General features: G+C 36.3%; 1 protein-coding gene across 4 annotated transcripts; it reads right to left on the bottom strand.

The window, feature by feature from the left end:
- Positions 1-293: 293 nt before the first annotated feature.
- LOC129576741 (uncharacterized) lies at positions 294-12811 on the bottom strand. 4 transcript variants are annotated; one of them, XM_055462291.1, is made up of 7 exons: positions 11532-12769; positions 8421-8515; positions 5879-6007; positions 3610-4293; positions 3257-3516; positions 2939-3177; positions 294-2770 (listed from the first exon to the last, which is right to left on the bottom strand). In XM_055462291.1, the coding sequence occupies exons 4-7, from the start codon at positions 4121-4123 to the stop codon at positions 1507-1509; spliced, it is 2277 nt and encodes a 758-aa protein (XP_055318266.1). In that variant the 5' UTR covers positions 4124-4293; positions 5879-6007; positions 8421-8515; positions 11532-12769; the 3' UTR covers positions 294-1506. The 4 variants fall into 4 exon arrangements, with proteins under 4 accessions (XP_055318266.1, XP_055318265.1, XP_055318263.1 ...); XM_055462290.1 differs by lacking the exon at positions 8421-8515 and having other exon boundaries at positions 11400-12769; XM_055462288.1 differs by lacking the exons at positions 5879-6007; positions 8421-8515 and having other exon boundaries at positions 11532-12811.
- Between the last annotated feature and the right edge of the window lie 8 nt (positions 12812-12819).

Raw genomic sequence — 12819 nt, 5'->3', positions numbered from 1 at the left:
CCTGAACAATTAAGCAAAACGTTGAAATTTATTCGCCTATTTCAAGGTGACCAGTTCCGAAAAAGTACACATTTCACGATAGTCTCAGTATGTATTTCCTTGTCCATATGTCGGAAACACTTCTGTTTTCATTGTTCACTTGGATTGGCGCGTGTTTTCATGCTAACAGCTTTCGTTCTGTCTTCTCGAAGCTTTCACATGACACCTATAAAGGTCATCGCTAAAAATAAACTCAATACTCCCATCATATTTCTTAAGAAAAAAAAAGAGCTAACTAACGGAATAGTCGAAAGTTGGTTTGTTCGGTTGGTTTTATTTTCGAAATAAAGTGTTTATTATCTTTATTAAAAGTTTTTTGTTTATTTAGGATAAATTCATAATCTAATTGTGTCAGCAAGCAGTCAATGAATGGCAATAATGTTGCAAAGTCTGGAAGAAATATCGAATATTCCTGTTCGTATTCACTTTCTCACACATAAATTCATCATCATTGAGTTTAACAGAAAAAAAAAAAAAAAAACAACTTAAAAAATATCATTTCTGCACTGCATTTGAATAAATATATTTTTTTTTCTCGTAAAAGGCATTAAAAATTGATAAATAAAATTGGAAATGGGATTAAAAAAAAAAACAAATAAATTCGATCAATTGAATGAATTACGGTTTCGTTAATTCAAAAAATGGAGTAGTTTTGCAACAAAATTGGCCAATTTGACTGCCATACACGGTTTTTATTGTTTTTAAAAGTTACTGGTAAATTTAGTTCTGGTTCAACGATATCAATAAATTATTTATGTAATATATATAATATGTTATAATTCGAAAAAATCAATTCATCTAACTCATCGACCTAGGTCGACATACAAAATTTTTTAATACCGGATAGATTTCGCGGAAATTAGTCCAATTTCAAACTTTTTTAAGTATTTGTTTTTTTTTTGTTTTTGGTTGTTGTTTAGTTCCGATTCAAGCTAATCAGTTTATATGAAAAAGTTCGAGGTAACAATTCAAATGTAGGACATCACATGAGTGGACATTGGATCTTTTCAGTAAAAAAGTATTAAATTTAAAAAAAAATTGAGTGCTTATGTTTGTAAAAAACGAGAGGATCCTGCTTCATTTCGAGTTAATAAAATAATCTTAGGCAAACTTAACATAATCAATGAGTTCGTTTGCAAATGCACTGGAATTTGAAAGAAAAAAATTGGTTTGAAGAATAAAAAAAAAACAACGATTTTTCACAGAAAATGATCGATGCCTTGACGGATAAACCCCCATTTGAATTGTTCGCCACGCATTTTCAAAAACTGTCTATTTGTTTCATTGAGTAATAATTGGATTATTGAAGTTTTCCCCTAAGCTAATAAATATAAATGTGTATGTATACGAATATGTGTAACCGAAAAAGAAAAGAGAAAATGCAAATTACATAGAAAAATGGGATGCGCATTGAATGAAACTGCATCAGTTGTAATTTGGCATGTGTGTGTGTGTGTGGCGCCAGTCTCAAGTTATTTGCATTTTTCGGCACGTGCATAGCCACTTAATAATGCGGGCATTGCGTTCAACAATCGATGTCGGTTCAATTGGTCGATATGGTTGCGTTTCCAGCTGTGTTTCGGTACTATCAGGTAATTGATCGGAATCAACAGTTGCAACATCGGAAAAGAATACCGGGCTTGATCGATTCGAATCGGATGAATCGGCCAAACCAAGTCGATCAAAGAAACGTTCCAGTTCGGTGAAATTCTCCGATTTGGCACGTTGATGTTCGTTAATTGTACCATTTTCGGTCAAATACATTGGATCACCTTTGTGTACATTTCGACTGAAATACCGATGGCTGATGTCACTTTTCGAACGCAATATTGGCTTACGATCATCCATTGTCATATTACCCGAAAAACGATCACTGGGCGATGGATGCCGTGATGGATGCTGCTTGAGACGCAAACACTTTTGCCGTTTAAATGTTCCCAATGGTGGACTAATTTCACCTTCAATCGGTGATCGCAAGTCATTGCTAATCAATGCTGCCGCCGTTACTGTTGACCCATGTAAATTGGGATCATAGCCGCCGGTGTTATTATTGTAAAATGTTGACACTCTACTTGCCCGTAAAATGGGCTCATGGTCAACATAATTTCTATGTACTTTTGATTTGTCATCTGTATCATTATCGCTAAAATGATCCTGGAATGCCTCCGGCACAACAGATGTTGTAAAGTTAAGTAAGCAATTGGCATCGGTTGGGCTTTGATTATCACATTCGATGCAATTCAATCGACTAGTGGCAACACCAACTCCTCCTACTCCACCACCTCCTCCGCTGTATACATAGTATGAATTTCCGCTATGTTGCGTTGACGATCCACTATCGCGTCGATTATCTGGTCCATAGTATTTTTGTGGAAAATTAGAATATGATTTTTGTTGCTGCAGCAGCTGCTGCTGCTGCTGCTGCTGTTGCAGTTGTTGTTTTGATTGTGGCGGCATTTTATGTGGATTTTCTTGCTTATAAAAAGGCTCGCTCCGATGTGTATAGTGTCCCGATGATCCGCCAGAGTCTCGGTTCAATGAGCTGTTTGATTTATTCGAACGATTTCCACGACCTTCTGAGTACTCGCTATAAGGTGAATTTCGATTAGTTTGCGTATGTGTGTGCAGATCGGGCAGGGATTTGTGATTATTATGGGTTGGTGATGCATAATCTGGTTCTTCTACATCCGCTGCTTGCGAATGGGAATAGGATCGTTGATAATTTATGGAACTAAATGGGCAATAGAGATAAAGAGAGAGAGAGAGAGAGAGATTGAGAGAAAGAATGAGAGAACAAGCACAAAAACATAACATGATTCTATTTTCTTCTTCTTTTCGTTTTGTCATTTGGAAGCTAATAGGATTCGTAGATGCGAAATTAATTCGAACGATTTCTTACCGATTATCTCTTCGGTGAGAGCTTTGGTGCATTGGTGAGTCATTGAATTCGGCATATTGTGCATATTCGGCTGGCGGACTTATCGGTTGATAGTCACTCAATATCGAAGAACTCTTATAATCACAGTAAATGTCATCAAATGTGGTATTGGTTGATGGTAAGGATTGCGGTGAAAGGAATGCGCTTGGAAACATCACATCGTTGTCGTTATTCAAATCACTTATCGGATGTATGGTCAGCTGAAAAAAAGAACGAAATGAAAACAGGTCATTTGTGTTTCGAATCATCATTGGGCAATTTTAGTTTCCCTCCAGCTACCTCTTGATTGAAGCGTTTTGGTGATGAGAATTGTTGCGGTGGCTCAAATTTGGTGTGCTCCAAATCAAAACTGGGCCGTCGATTCTTTTGCTGAGCAGCGAGTACATAGGGATCAAATACGCTGTCCTTTGGTGAAGATGAGTCATTGATGAGTCGCCGTAGCTTTATTTGGAGCAATTCCGAGTTGGCCGACACCGATCGCCGATTGTTCAGCGTGTGAACACGTTGATGTGGGAATGTGTGCGATGGCGATATCAAACCTGGTGCCAAACAAAAAAAAAACCAAAAAGATGTTGATGAACTTCGAAAACAACGGTTCCGTACGGAAAAAAAAGCACAATCATTCAACTTACAAGCATTTGACGTAAAATTGGTGGTATTTGATTTTGTTGCAGGCGGTGTACGCATACTTTGATACATAAGCTGTTGTTTTTTGTCCAGCACATTCTCCGATTTTACATAGTACGGTTTACTTTCGGCCAACAGTTCAACAGCCGATTTGCGCTTCGTATTTCGTACATAGTTTGGATCATTGATCAGTGCCGAATGTACAGCGGTGCCACCGCCAATTGTTCGATAGTTTTTCTTGGTTTTCTTCGGCAATTGTGGTGGTATTTGGTGTTGTTGCTGTTGCTGCTGATGATGCTGCGCCGACTGTGATACAAATATTGATGATAAAGCCGTCGAGTGTTTGAGTGAGGTAAAATTTTGGTGTGGCAAATAGGGTGTAGGATCATGATAGAATGGCGAATGTGCATGTGATAAACCACCGTCCGACATGATTTGATTATGTGGATTGGATAGTCCATTGGAATTGTGTACGATACGGTTATGATGGGCTGGGCTACCGTAAACGGATGCTGCCATCTTTATGTTTCTCTCTCTCTCTCTCTCTCCCTTTGCCTCCCTCGCTATTCCCTTGCTGCTCTAATGCAGTTTTCCAATTGAAGTGACTGCTTTCGCTGTGTCAATTGATGTACAACACCAAGTTGGCGAGGAAAATCCATTCAGTTTTCTTGCGCCCTTATACCTCGTACCTGACAAAGACGAAGAGAAAAAAACAAAACAATGTGTGAATTCATTTGTGTATAGAAAGCTTTTCTGAAGCTTAGAAAACCGAACATGTTCAATTTGGCACCGGTTCATTCGATTCAAATCGAAAATTAAAAAAAGAAATACTAGAAACTGTTTTAGACGTTATAGGGTAGAGAGAGAAAAAAAAGGCTCGATGCTATCCAGTGCCGTCTTAGCACTTTCGGGGGCCCTGAAGCAAAAAATTTCCGGGGCCCTAAATTTTTCTCTCAATAGCACAAAATTCAATATTTTGAATGTTGCGCCAATTTCGATTGAATTCAAACAGATGAATTCAGAGTTATTAAACTATGCCGTTTTTCATTTATGTTTTGATTACTGCTTAATACTGCTGGACATGAACGCTCTTATTCATACGAATGTATATGTGACTCAACATCCAATTCGAATTGACAAACGAAACTTATCGTTATCTCTATTCTCCCTCTATGTTTAATTACATCCGTTTGGAAGAGTCAACCATACTTGGCAATAAAGAATTTCGCTCAAACGGTTGATCGATAAACTGTTTATAATTTGATATGTAAACAATTTTATACCACTGACAATTCTATTAAAAAGTGAGCCACACTACTTACACTCAATAAGTAAGACAGAAACAACAAATAAGGCGAAATATACACTCCCCGAAATAATTATAGCCGTACTTTCATTTTTTCAATTTTCTTAAAAACAAACGCAAATATTGTCGCAGTTTTATTATATTATTTTACTAAGGGCCATTGTGTTCAATCGAAAATTCGTGAAAATATTTTGAATTTTTTCAAAAACTTCCACAAGAAATGGTCATTTCGTGACTTTTTCTGAGGTTATGTCGGCCATTTTGCTTATTTTTACCAAAATGCTAAGAATTTTTGCCGATATTTTGCATAATATGTTGTATTTATTTCCATATGTATATGACATTTTTCGTCTTGCAGTTAAAATTCTTTTATTACTCAATGAGTATTACTCATTGAGTAATCAGTGATTAAGTGGTCGTATTAATCATCGCGAATTTTGGGCGTTTGATTAAGATTAATTAATCTTAATCAGATAGTCCGCCCATCTGTAGTTTTTTCTAATTTTCTTTGATAAGATTTTCTCTTAATATTTCAAGGGCCTTTTCAGCAGCTCGGGGCCCCTGAAATCGCAGGGCCCTGAAGCGGCTGCTTCATTCGCTTCCAGGCTAAGACGGCACTGAATGCTATCCGAACATGCAGTTCTGAATCTAAAACACACCAAAGTGAAATGAACGAATCGAAATTCGTATGATAGTCATAATGGAGTTCGTTCAACGGTTCATGGCAGAACAAACACACATACAACATTTCTCTATCAATCACCTTTTTTTTCCTCATTAATTACAATATATACACTGAATTTTTTTTTTATTTCACTGGTGCTGTTTTGTTTGGTGCGAATCACAAAGCATGCCATGGGTATATTTCTTTGGTGTATGCTTCGTGTGTTTTATTTTTTTTCTATTCACTTCTTTTCTATCGCTCTCAAAAGGTTCATTCTTCACAAGTTAATTGAAAATCATTTCACCTTTCACATCATTCGCAGTTCATTCTCCATTTGTTTCATCTCGATATATAATTTTTTTTCTCCTCTTCTGCCATCGTTGGCTGTGCTTGGCTGTATGTGCACGCATGTATCGATGTTCTCGTTCATAATCTACTAACGGATTGGATGGTGTAATAAAAGAGTTTCCATCAACTGATGTGAATGCAAAGCGAAATATTGCGAATCATACACACGAACGAAAAAAAAAATCAACATAGAGACGCGTATGTATAACCGACGAAGAAGAATAAAGCGCAAAGTGATTGACGCTTGACTTGAAGAAAGCATTCACTCTAAATCTTTGCACGCGCGCGTCTATCGTTGCTTGTCAACTAGCTCATATGGCGTGTGTGTATGTATACTGTACACACAATGCATGTTAGGTGTTCAGCGCGCGCCAGAGAGAGAGAGAGAGAGAGAGAGAGAGAGAACAAAAGCGACTAAACATATGAATACAAAGGGAGATCACGAAACCACTATGCAAAAATAGAAAAGCGAAAAAATACGATAGTAGTAAAGAGATGCTTAGAAGCGAAATATGAAAATGGTTATTATTATTATTTTCGACGAAATGATTCAAAACACATGTAGTAGAAAGTTGAGATGGCAAGAAATACAATAACATAGAATTTCGTCGAAAAAAACGACAATAAATGAATGACTTTGGAGCAATGATTGATTTTGGCTTTATAAAAATAGGACTTTTCAAGAGATGCCGAATCTATTTGGATTTCTTCTTCATCATCATCATCATCATCATCATCATCATCATCATCATCATCATCATCATCATCATCATCATCATCATCAATTGGCTCGTGTCGGTATTGTCTCATTTTCTCTATATTGCCCAATGTCAATGATTGCTATCTTCCAGCAGATCAAATAATCGCCATATTATACACACTAACCAAACAATATAAACAACCAAAAATATTGAAGAATGGAATTGGGGAACGAAAAATGAAACTACAGTAATAAAGATCATAAACCGTACACATGATACATGTACAATTGAAGTACCATTGAACAACATCTAAAATGATGTATGTTTTTTTTTTTTTGATTTTGTACACATTTTTTTTCACCATTTCGACACAATAGCCATCAGCTAATTTCGGTACGGTTGAAAAAGCAGCATGACTCAACCCAATCCATCTATGCACACATATGACATAAAACAATGGCGATTTTTTTTTGTCAGGTGAGAAGAGCGAAAAATTTTTTGGATAAAAACCATAGACCAATAATATATTATATACATAGACGAGAGAGGTGAAGAAAAAAAAAAACAACAGTTCATTGGGTGTATAATATACACGTCACAGCGAACCACACGGCTGTGTGCTAAAAGGTAGATGATGGCCTTGAATTGAACCGTAGAAAATGTGAAACATGATGTGGTTACTGGCATAGGAAAATTCGACATACATCCTAAATACACAGCCGCCACACAATGAGTGACTTTGTGATGGATTTATCGGATCTCCAGTTAAAATGTACTCGATTTTAAAACAACAACAATAATAATCAGAGCTCAGTTGAGTACGTACAATAAGTTTTCCCTTCATTCTGCCTCTCTTTTTTGGCTTTGAACACCGAATATTAACTCTTCGATCAACGAGTGGAGATATGGTTGAGACATTGATTTGCTGGTCTAACAGCAGCAAATCGGGTGATCGAAAAAAATACACCACCAACAACAATAGCAACCAACGCACACATGCACATGAACGAACGAAAATAAACCAGAACAAATACTGAAACACAAAACTCAAGCAGCTGGTGATGAAATAGGTGCATCAAATTAGGGTAAAAGGTCAACGCGATTTCACATCAAATCATCAGAATGAAAATGTTTTTTTTCCCTTCTGTCGACGGATGACTGTTTATTGTATAATGTGCTTACATTGCATAGTTTTTTGCTGCTGCTGCTGCTGTTGTTATGCTGATGTTTTGGTTAATTTATATTGAATAATTTCAAAAATGGCAAAACAATGCAATGCTTACGCACACACATCATCTGACACACGACGAAAAATGTGTGTACGCTCAAATATGGAAAATTGAAATGAAACATCAACAACAACAGCAGAAAAAAAAAACTAATAAAAACGGGCGAAAATAGGACAATTAAGAAAGCATATATGCAATTGTTGTGTGTTGTTTTTTCCCTTTCTCTCGTGTTCCGTTTCGGATTGCTTCGGTTCTGGTGTATGCTCTGTGTGTCTTGTAATGTTTTTTTTTCTCTGTTTCATTCATTTGCCTTCTTTCTTTTTGTTGCAACGTGTGTATGCATGGTGTATGAGCATCAGGCATCCACATAAAATAATATTGGAGAGGAAAGGAACAACAGAAAAAAAAACACATGCCATGATGAATAACAACACACAAGTGCGACACACCAACTTAAAATAAAATGAATTTATTGAATTTTCAATAAGATGTTGTTTTCGCCTTGTTTGCCATCGTCATTACTATCGCGTATATGCCCCATGTATTACACTCTCAATATAATACGCACACTGCACACATATTGTGTGTATTATTGCAATGCACACGCTTTATTGTGTGTTGTCTTCTTTGCGCCTAAAAGAGAAAGACCTCTTAATTTCATGGCTATTGGATAAAAGAAAAAAAAAAGAAGAATATATGTCTTATTCCCGTTGCTATTTCAATAAATAATCATCGTTAGCTGATGGCTCTGGTGTGTATGTGTATGTATATGTGATCACAAACTAGCGCTATTTTCTATTTTTTGCCTTGTGCTCTCTGCCTATATTTCAATATATTATTCCACATTTATTCTTCGACTTTCGTCATATATGAGCATACACATTTTTATTTTCTTCCATCGTTATCTCCTTCTCTCTCTCTCTCTCTCTTTCTCTCTCTCTCTCTCTCTCTCTCTCTCTCTCTCTCTCTCTCTCTCGATACATCTCTCCCCCGTACGGATGCGTGTGTCGATTCGTCTATAAATGTTTCTTGTTTCCCATTTTCGGTGGTTCATTCTTTTCAATTTTATTTTATTAGTTTCAATTTCATATGTGTGATACAATATTAAATGGAATGAACAAATAGACGAGCAGATGGGTGTTTATCGTTTCTTGCTTAAATAACATTGTTTGGTAAATAATTTTTTTTTTTCGAACTTAGACACACGCACACATAAAATCTCTTTCTGGCATATGTGGAAAAAAAATTTCACATCGCGCCTCCGCTTAACTCTGCTATATGCGTGAACATCGATTAGATATTTTGTACATATGCAACACTAAAAGTTTTTGATTTTTCCAAATCGTCTTCCCTCCGGATTTAACGTGTCAGCTGAACCAACTGCTCGGTTCAATAAAATCAACTCGACTCAAATTACTCGTTGTGTGTGTGTGCTTTTCGGTCACAACCTTTTTGAACTCATAATAGAATGGATCGTAAATCGAGTCATTGAATCAATGCGTATGCTTATATTGTGCTGAACTATATGAGTTTTTTTCGGTTGTTTATTTTAAAAATTTCCCATTCGGTTTACGATTGGGCCACTCAAAATCGACTTACAAACGGATTTCAATATTCGAGCCGCTGAGGTGGACCAAAAAATACACCCAGTCTGCACAAAATTCAAAACTTTTTGTCCACTTTTGGAACGCAAAGCCGATACTTGTAATCGAACTCGGCGCGTGTATGCTGATGCTTTTCAGCTAATAGTAGAACATTGCATAAGATATAAATAGCTCGGCGAACATTCAAATAATTGATCTTATTAGTCATCAGTATGGCAAAGAAGATCACTATAATATCGTTATTTAAAAGAAGCTTTAATACTTTGCGCAATAATCCAGGTGAAATTTAATTCAACGACGACGACGACGTCAGACACTCATTCCTCCGTGTATGTTGCTAGCATGGTGCGGCTGTTGACACTATATTTTCCTATATTTCGAATTGGCGCGCTGTTTAGTTCCGATTTGAAATGTTAAATTACATTGATGTGCCCTTTGAAATTGGGGGCGCTCGCGTCGCCTCAAATGACTTTGACGTTCAACAGCCGCCACACGGTTGCTAGGCTAGAAAAATTGATTTAAAAGAAAAATCTTCTGGCGTAACCTTAGCCGATTGAATGCGGTTGCAACCAATATATAAACCAAATAACGAAAATAACATTTACGCAAAACGCCAAAGGAAACAACAAAGAAACAAACAAAATCGAAGAAGAGCAACCGACAATGAACGAACGATAACAACAACAAAAAACAGAGCACTTCATCGTTTTGATTGGATTTGTTTTTCTTTTTTTCTATTATGTCCATGTTTATGGAAAAACAAATGCGCTCGCACTCTCTGTGGCGCGCACGAGCTCGAGCAATACAATTTCGATAAGCATTTCCATGTACATAGATGTGTGTTGTGTGTATATAATAGCATGCATTTAAAGCAACAACAAAAAAACACACTATTAGATTTCAATAGCGCGCAGATGCAGCAACTATTATGAGTATTTCATAACTTTTCGCTTCGTTCAGTTAAAAAGTTGATTACGCTTTTTGAAATCGAAAACAAAGCTGATAATTTCTTCGACAAGCCATTGTATTTGGGCGAGAAAAATTCAACACACACACGTGGTTTTTTTTTCTGCTCGCTTGTTCCTCACTTCTATATTTGAACAGACAATTGTTCAACATTTGTTTTTTTTTTCCTCGAACAACGTGTGTGTGTGTGTGTGTGTCTTTGAATTACTGGATACGTTTGATTGGGAATCAATAGTCTTTCGGAAGTTATTCAATGCTTTTTTTTCTCCTCTTGAGTGTATGTTCAATGCTCATAACTTTATTTTGAAGGTTTCAAATAGCACTGTTTTTTTCTCTCGGTTATTGTTTGAAATAATAATCAACTGTCCATTCAGAGATAGAGATAGTGAGAGAGAGAGAGAGAGAGAGAGAGAGAGAAATTCTCACCATCATTATGAGTAGTTATGTGTCGCGACACAGAAAATCGTCGCAATTTTTCGTCCATGATGTCTTAATTAGTGAACACATGAACAAAAGACGAAAGTTTCTTTGTTTTTTCCGCTATCTCTCACTCTCTCTATCGCTCCCTTCCTCGCATTGTGCTGAAAACATTAGAAAGGAATTAACACTAGGTGTGAATGTCTCTTTGGTAAATGAAGTGGTCGTGGTCGTCGTCGTCATCGTCGCAAAATCTCAACGCACTCACATTTTAATTTAAGCATATTAAAGGCAGTCAAGTGGTGTAGTGTGGATATATCTAATTTCCTCAAGTAAATGGATGCTCTCTCTCCCATAGAATTAATATCGCGCAGGCAAAATCCAATAAATAGATTTGTACTTCTTAAAAACCGGATACCGAGTTAAAACACCGTGAGATCGAGCCAAACGCTCGGGCGTTATTCATGCATTTTTTTATCTATTGGATTTTACTCTTAAGTCATATTTTGCTGTAATGCAATTATCAGTAGTAGTTCAATACTTCCTGGTAAATGTTTTACCTTCTGCCGTTTTTCTTCTCCTTCTTCTTCTTCTTCTTTCTCTCGCACTTGCTGTGCATGTTTTTTTTGTGTGTCTTTCTTCTTAAAAGTAAATAAACAAATACAAATATGGAAAAAAAATATGTAAATTACATAATTTCAGTGTGTTGGTTGGGCTCCACAAAAAGGAAGATAGAAGAACAGTTGTCCGTTTCTAGGCGCTGATAACTGGTAATATACTATATTTGACGATAAGTCTGCAGCAATCGAGGCCAGTACAGTTCAAGTCAATGCATTCATGTGCGTTTATGATTGCTTCATTTCCACCGAAAAAAGAAAGAAAAACGAACGAACCGAACCGAAAAAAAAATCGACAGTGACAGCACTTGATGAATGCACAGTAAGCAGTAATTGGGTTCAATGGAAAACGGTCGTGTTTCTTTTCTTCTTATGTTATTTCGGTTGGGTAGTCAATTTTTTCCCAAACAAATCCATCAATTTTTTTTGCTTCGATTTTCAATTGGAATATGACGATAAACACGTATTTTGATTAAAGGAACACACATGGGATCTAACTAGAACTATATGCTAATTATTGAACTCACGGCAAACGAACACAATTTTTTTATATATTAATTTTTAAGGTATAAAAAAAATTTGATTAATTTTCTAATTGGTTGTTTTTATTTATGTTTGTTTTTTTTTTCTTATAATTATTGTTGGTGGGTGCCTAGACCCTCATTTTAACACTTTATCGAACACAGCACTTGGAAACTGTCTCCAAAATTTCATGCAAATTCGATTTTCAGTGTATATATTCGAGATATCCCATCTGATTGATCTCTGGTTCTCTTAACTTCGGTGTGTACGAAATGCAAAACACAACATAGACACAAGGGAAAAAAATGATTAAATTCGTATTATTGCTGCTGCTGTTTGTTCTCGCTTCAAATTTTTTATTCATTCGTTTCAATAACATTTGATTATCAGAACGAAAATTGTGCGGAAACCAGTGGAAAAAACATTTTTCTCGTTCATTTTTTGCACACAACTTGTTTAAATAAAACTAAAATATAAACTGTTTCATGTTTGTATGTTGTGTTCGAAAGTGCTGTTGGAAAAGTTTTGTCGTGGATCTCTGTTACTTCTTTCTTTCATGTGTATATAAATATCTATCTGTGTGTTTTTTTTCCCTCTTCTTTTCTCTTCTCTTCTTTTGGCCACTCTGGTTGGACTGATTCTGTACGTGTACTTCGTGTGTAATGCATGAATTTGATGTTTTTCTTTCTTTCTTTTTTTGTATTTGGTGCGCGCTCGTTCTCTCTATCTTTCTCTCTGTCATTCTGTTGTCGTCGTCTGCCTCCCCTCTTTTTCCACTGTTACTCCAGCCTTTCAATGCATTTTAGCACAAACACACCGCTCGCGCGCGCGACACACCAAA

The sequence above is a fragment of the Sitodiplosis mosellana genome, unplaced genomic scaffold (assembly GCF_009176505.1).
Source record: "Sitodiplosis mosellana isolate CC-2019 unplaced genomic scaffold, AAFC_SMos_1.0 Smas_scaffold_6191, whole genome shotgun sequence".
NCBI classification, from domain to species: domain Eukaryota; kingdom Metazoa; phylum Arthropoda; class Insecta; order Diptera; family Cecidomyiidae; genus Sitodiplosis; species Sitodiplosis mosellana.
Note: the sequence above shows the minus strand (reverse complement) of the source record. Positions and strands in the feature narration are given on the sequence as shown.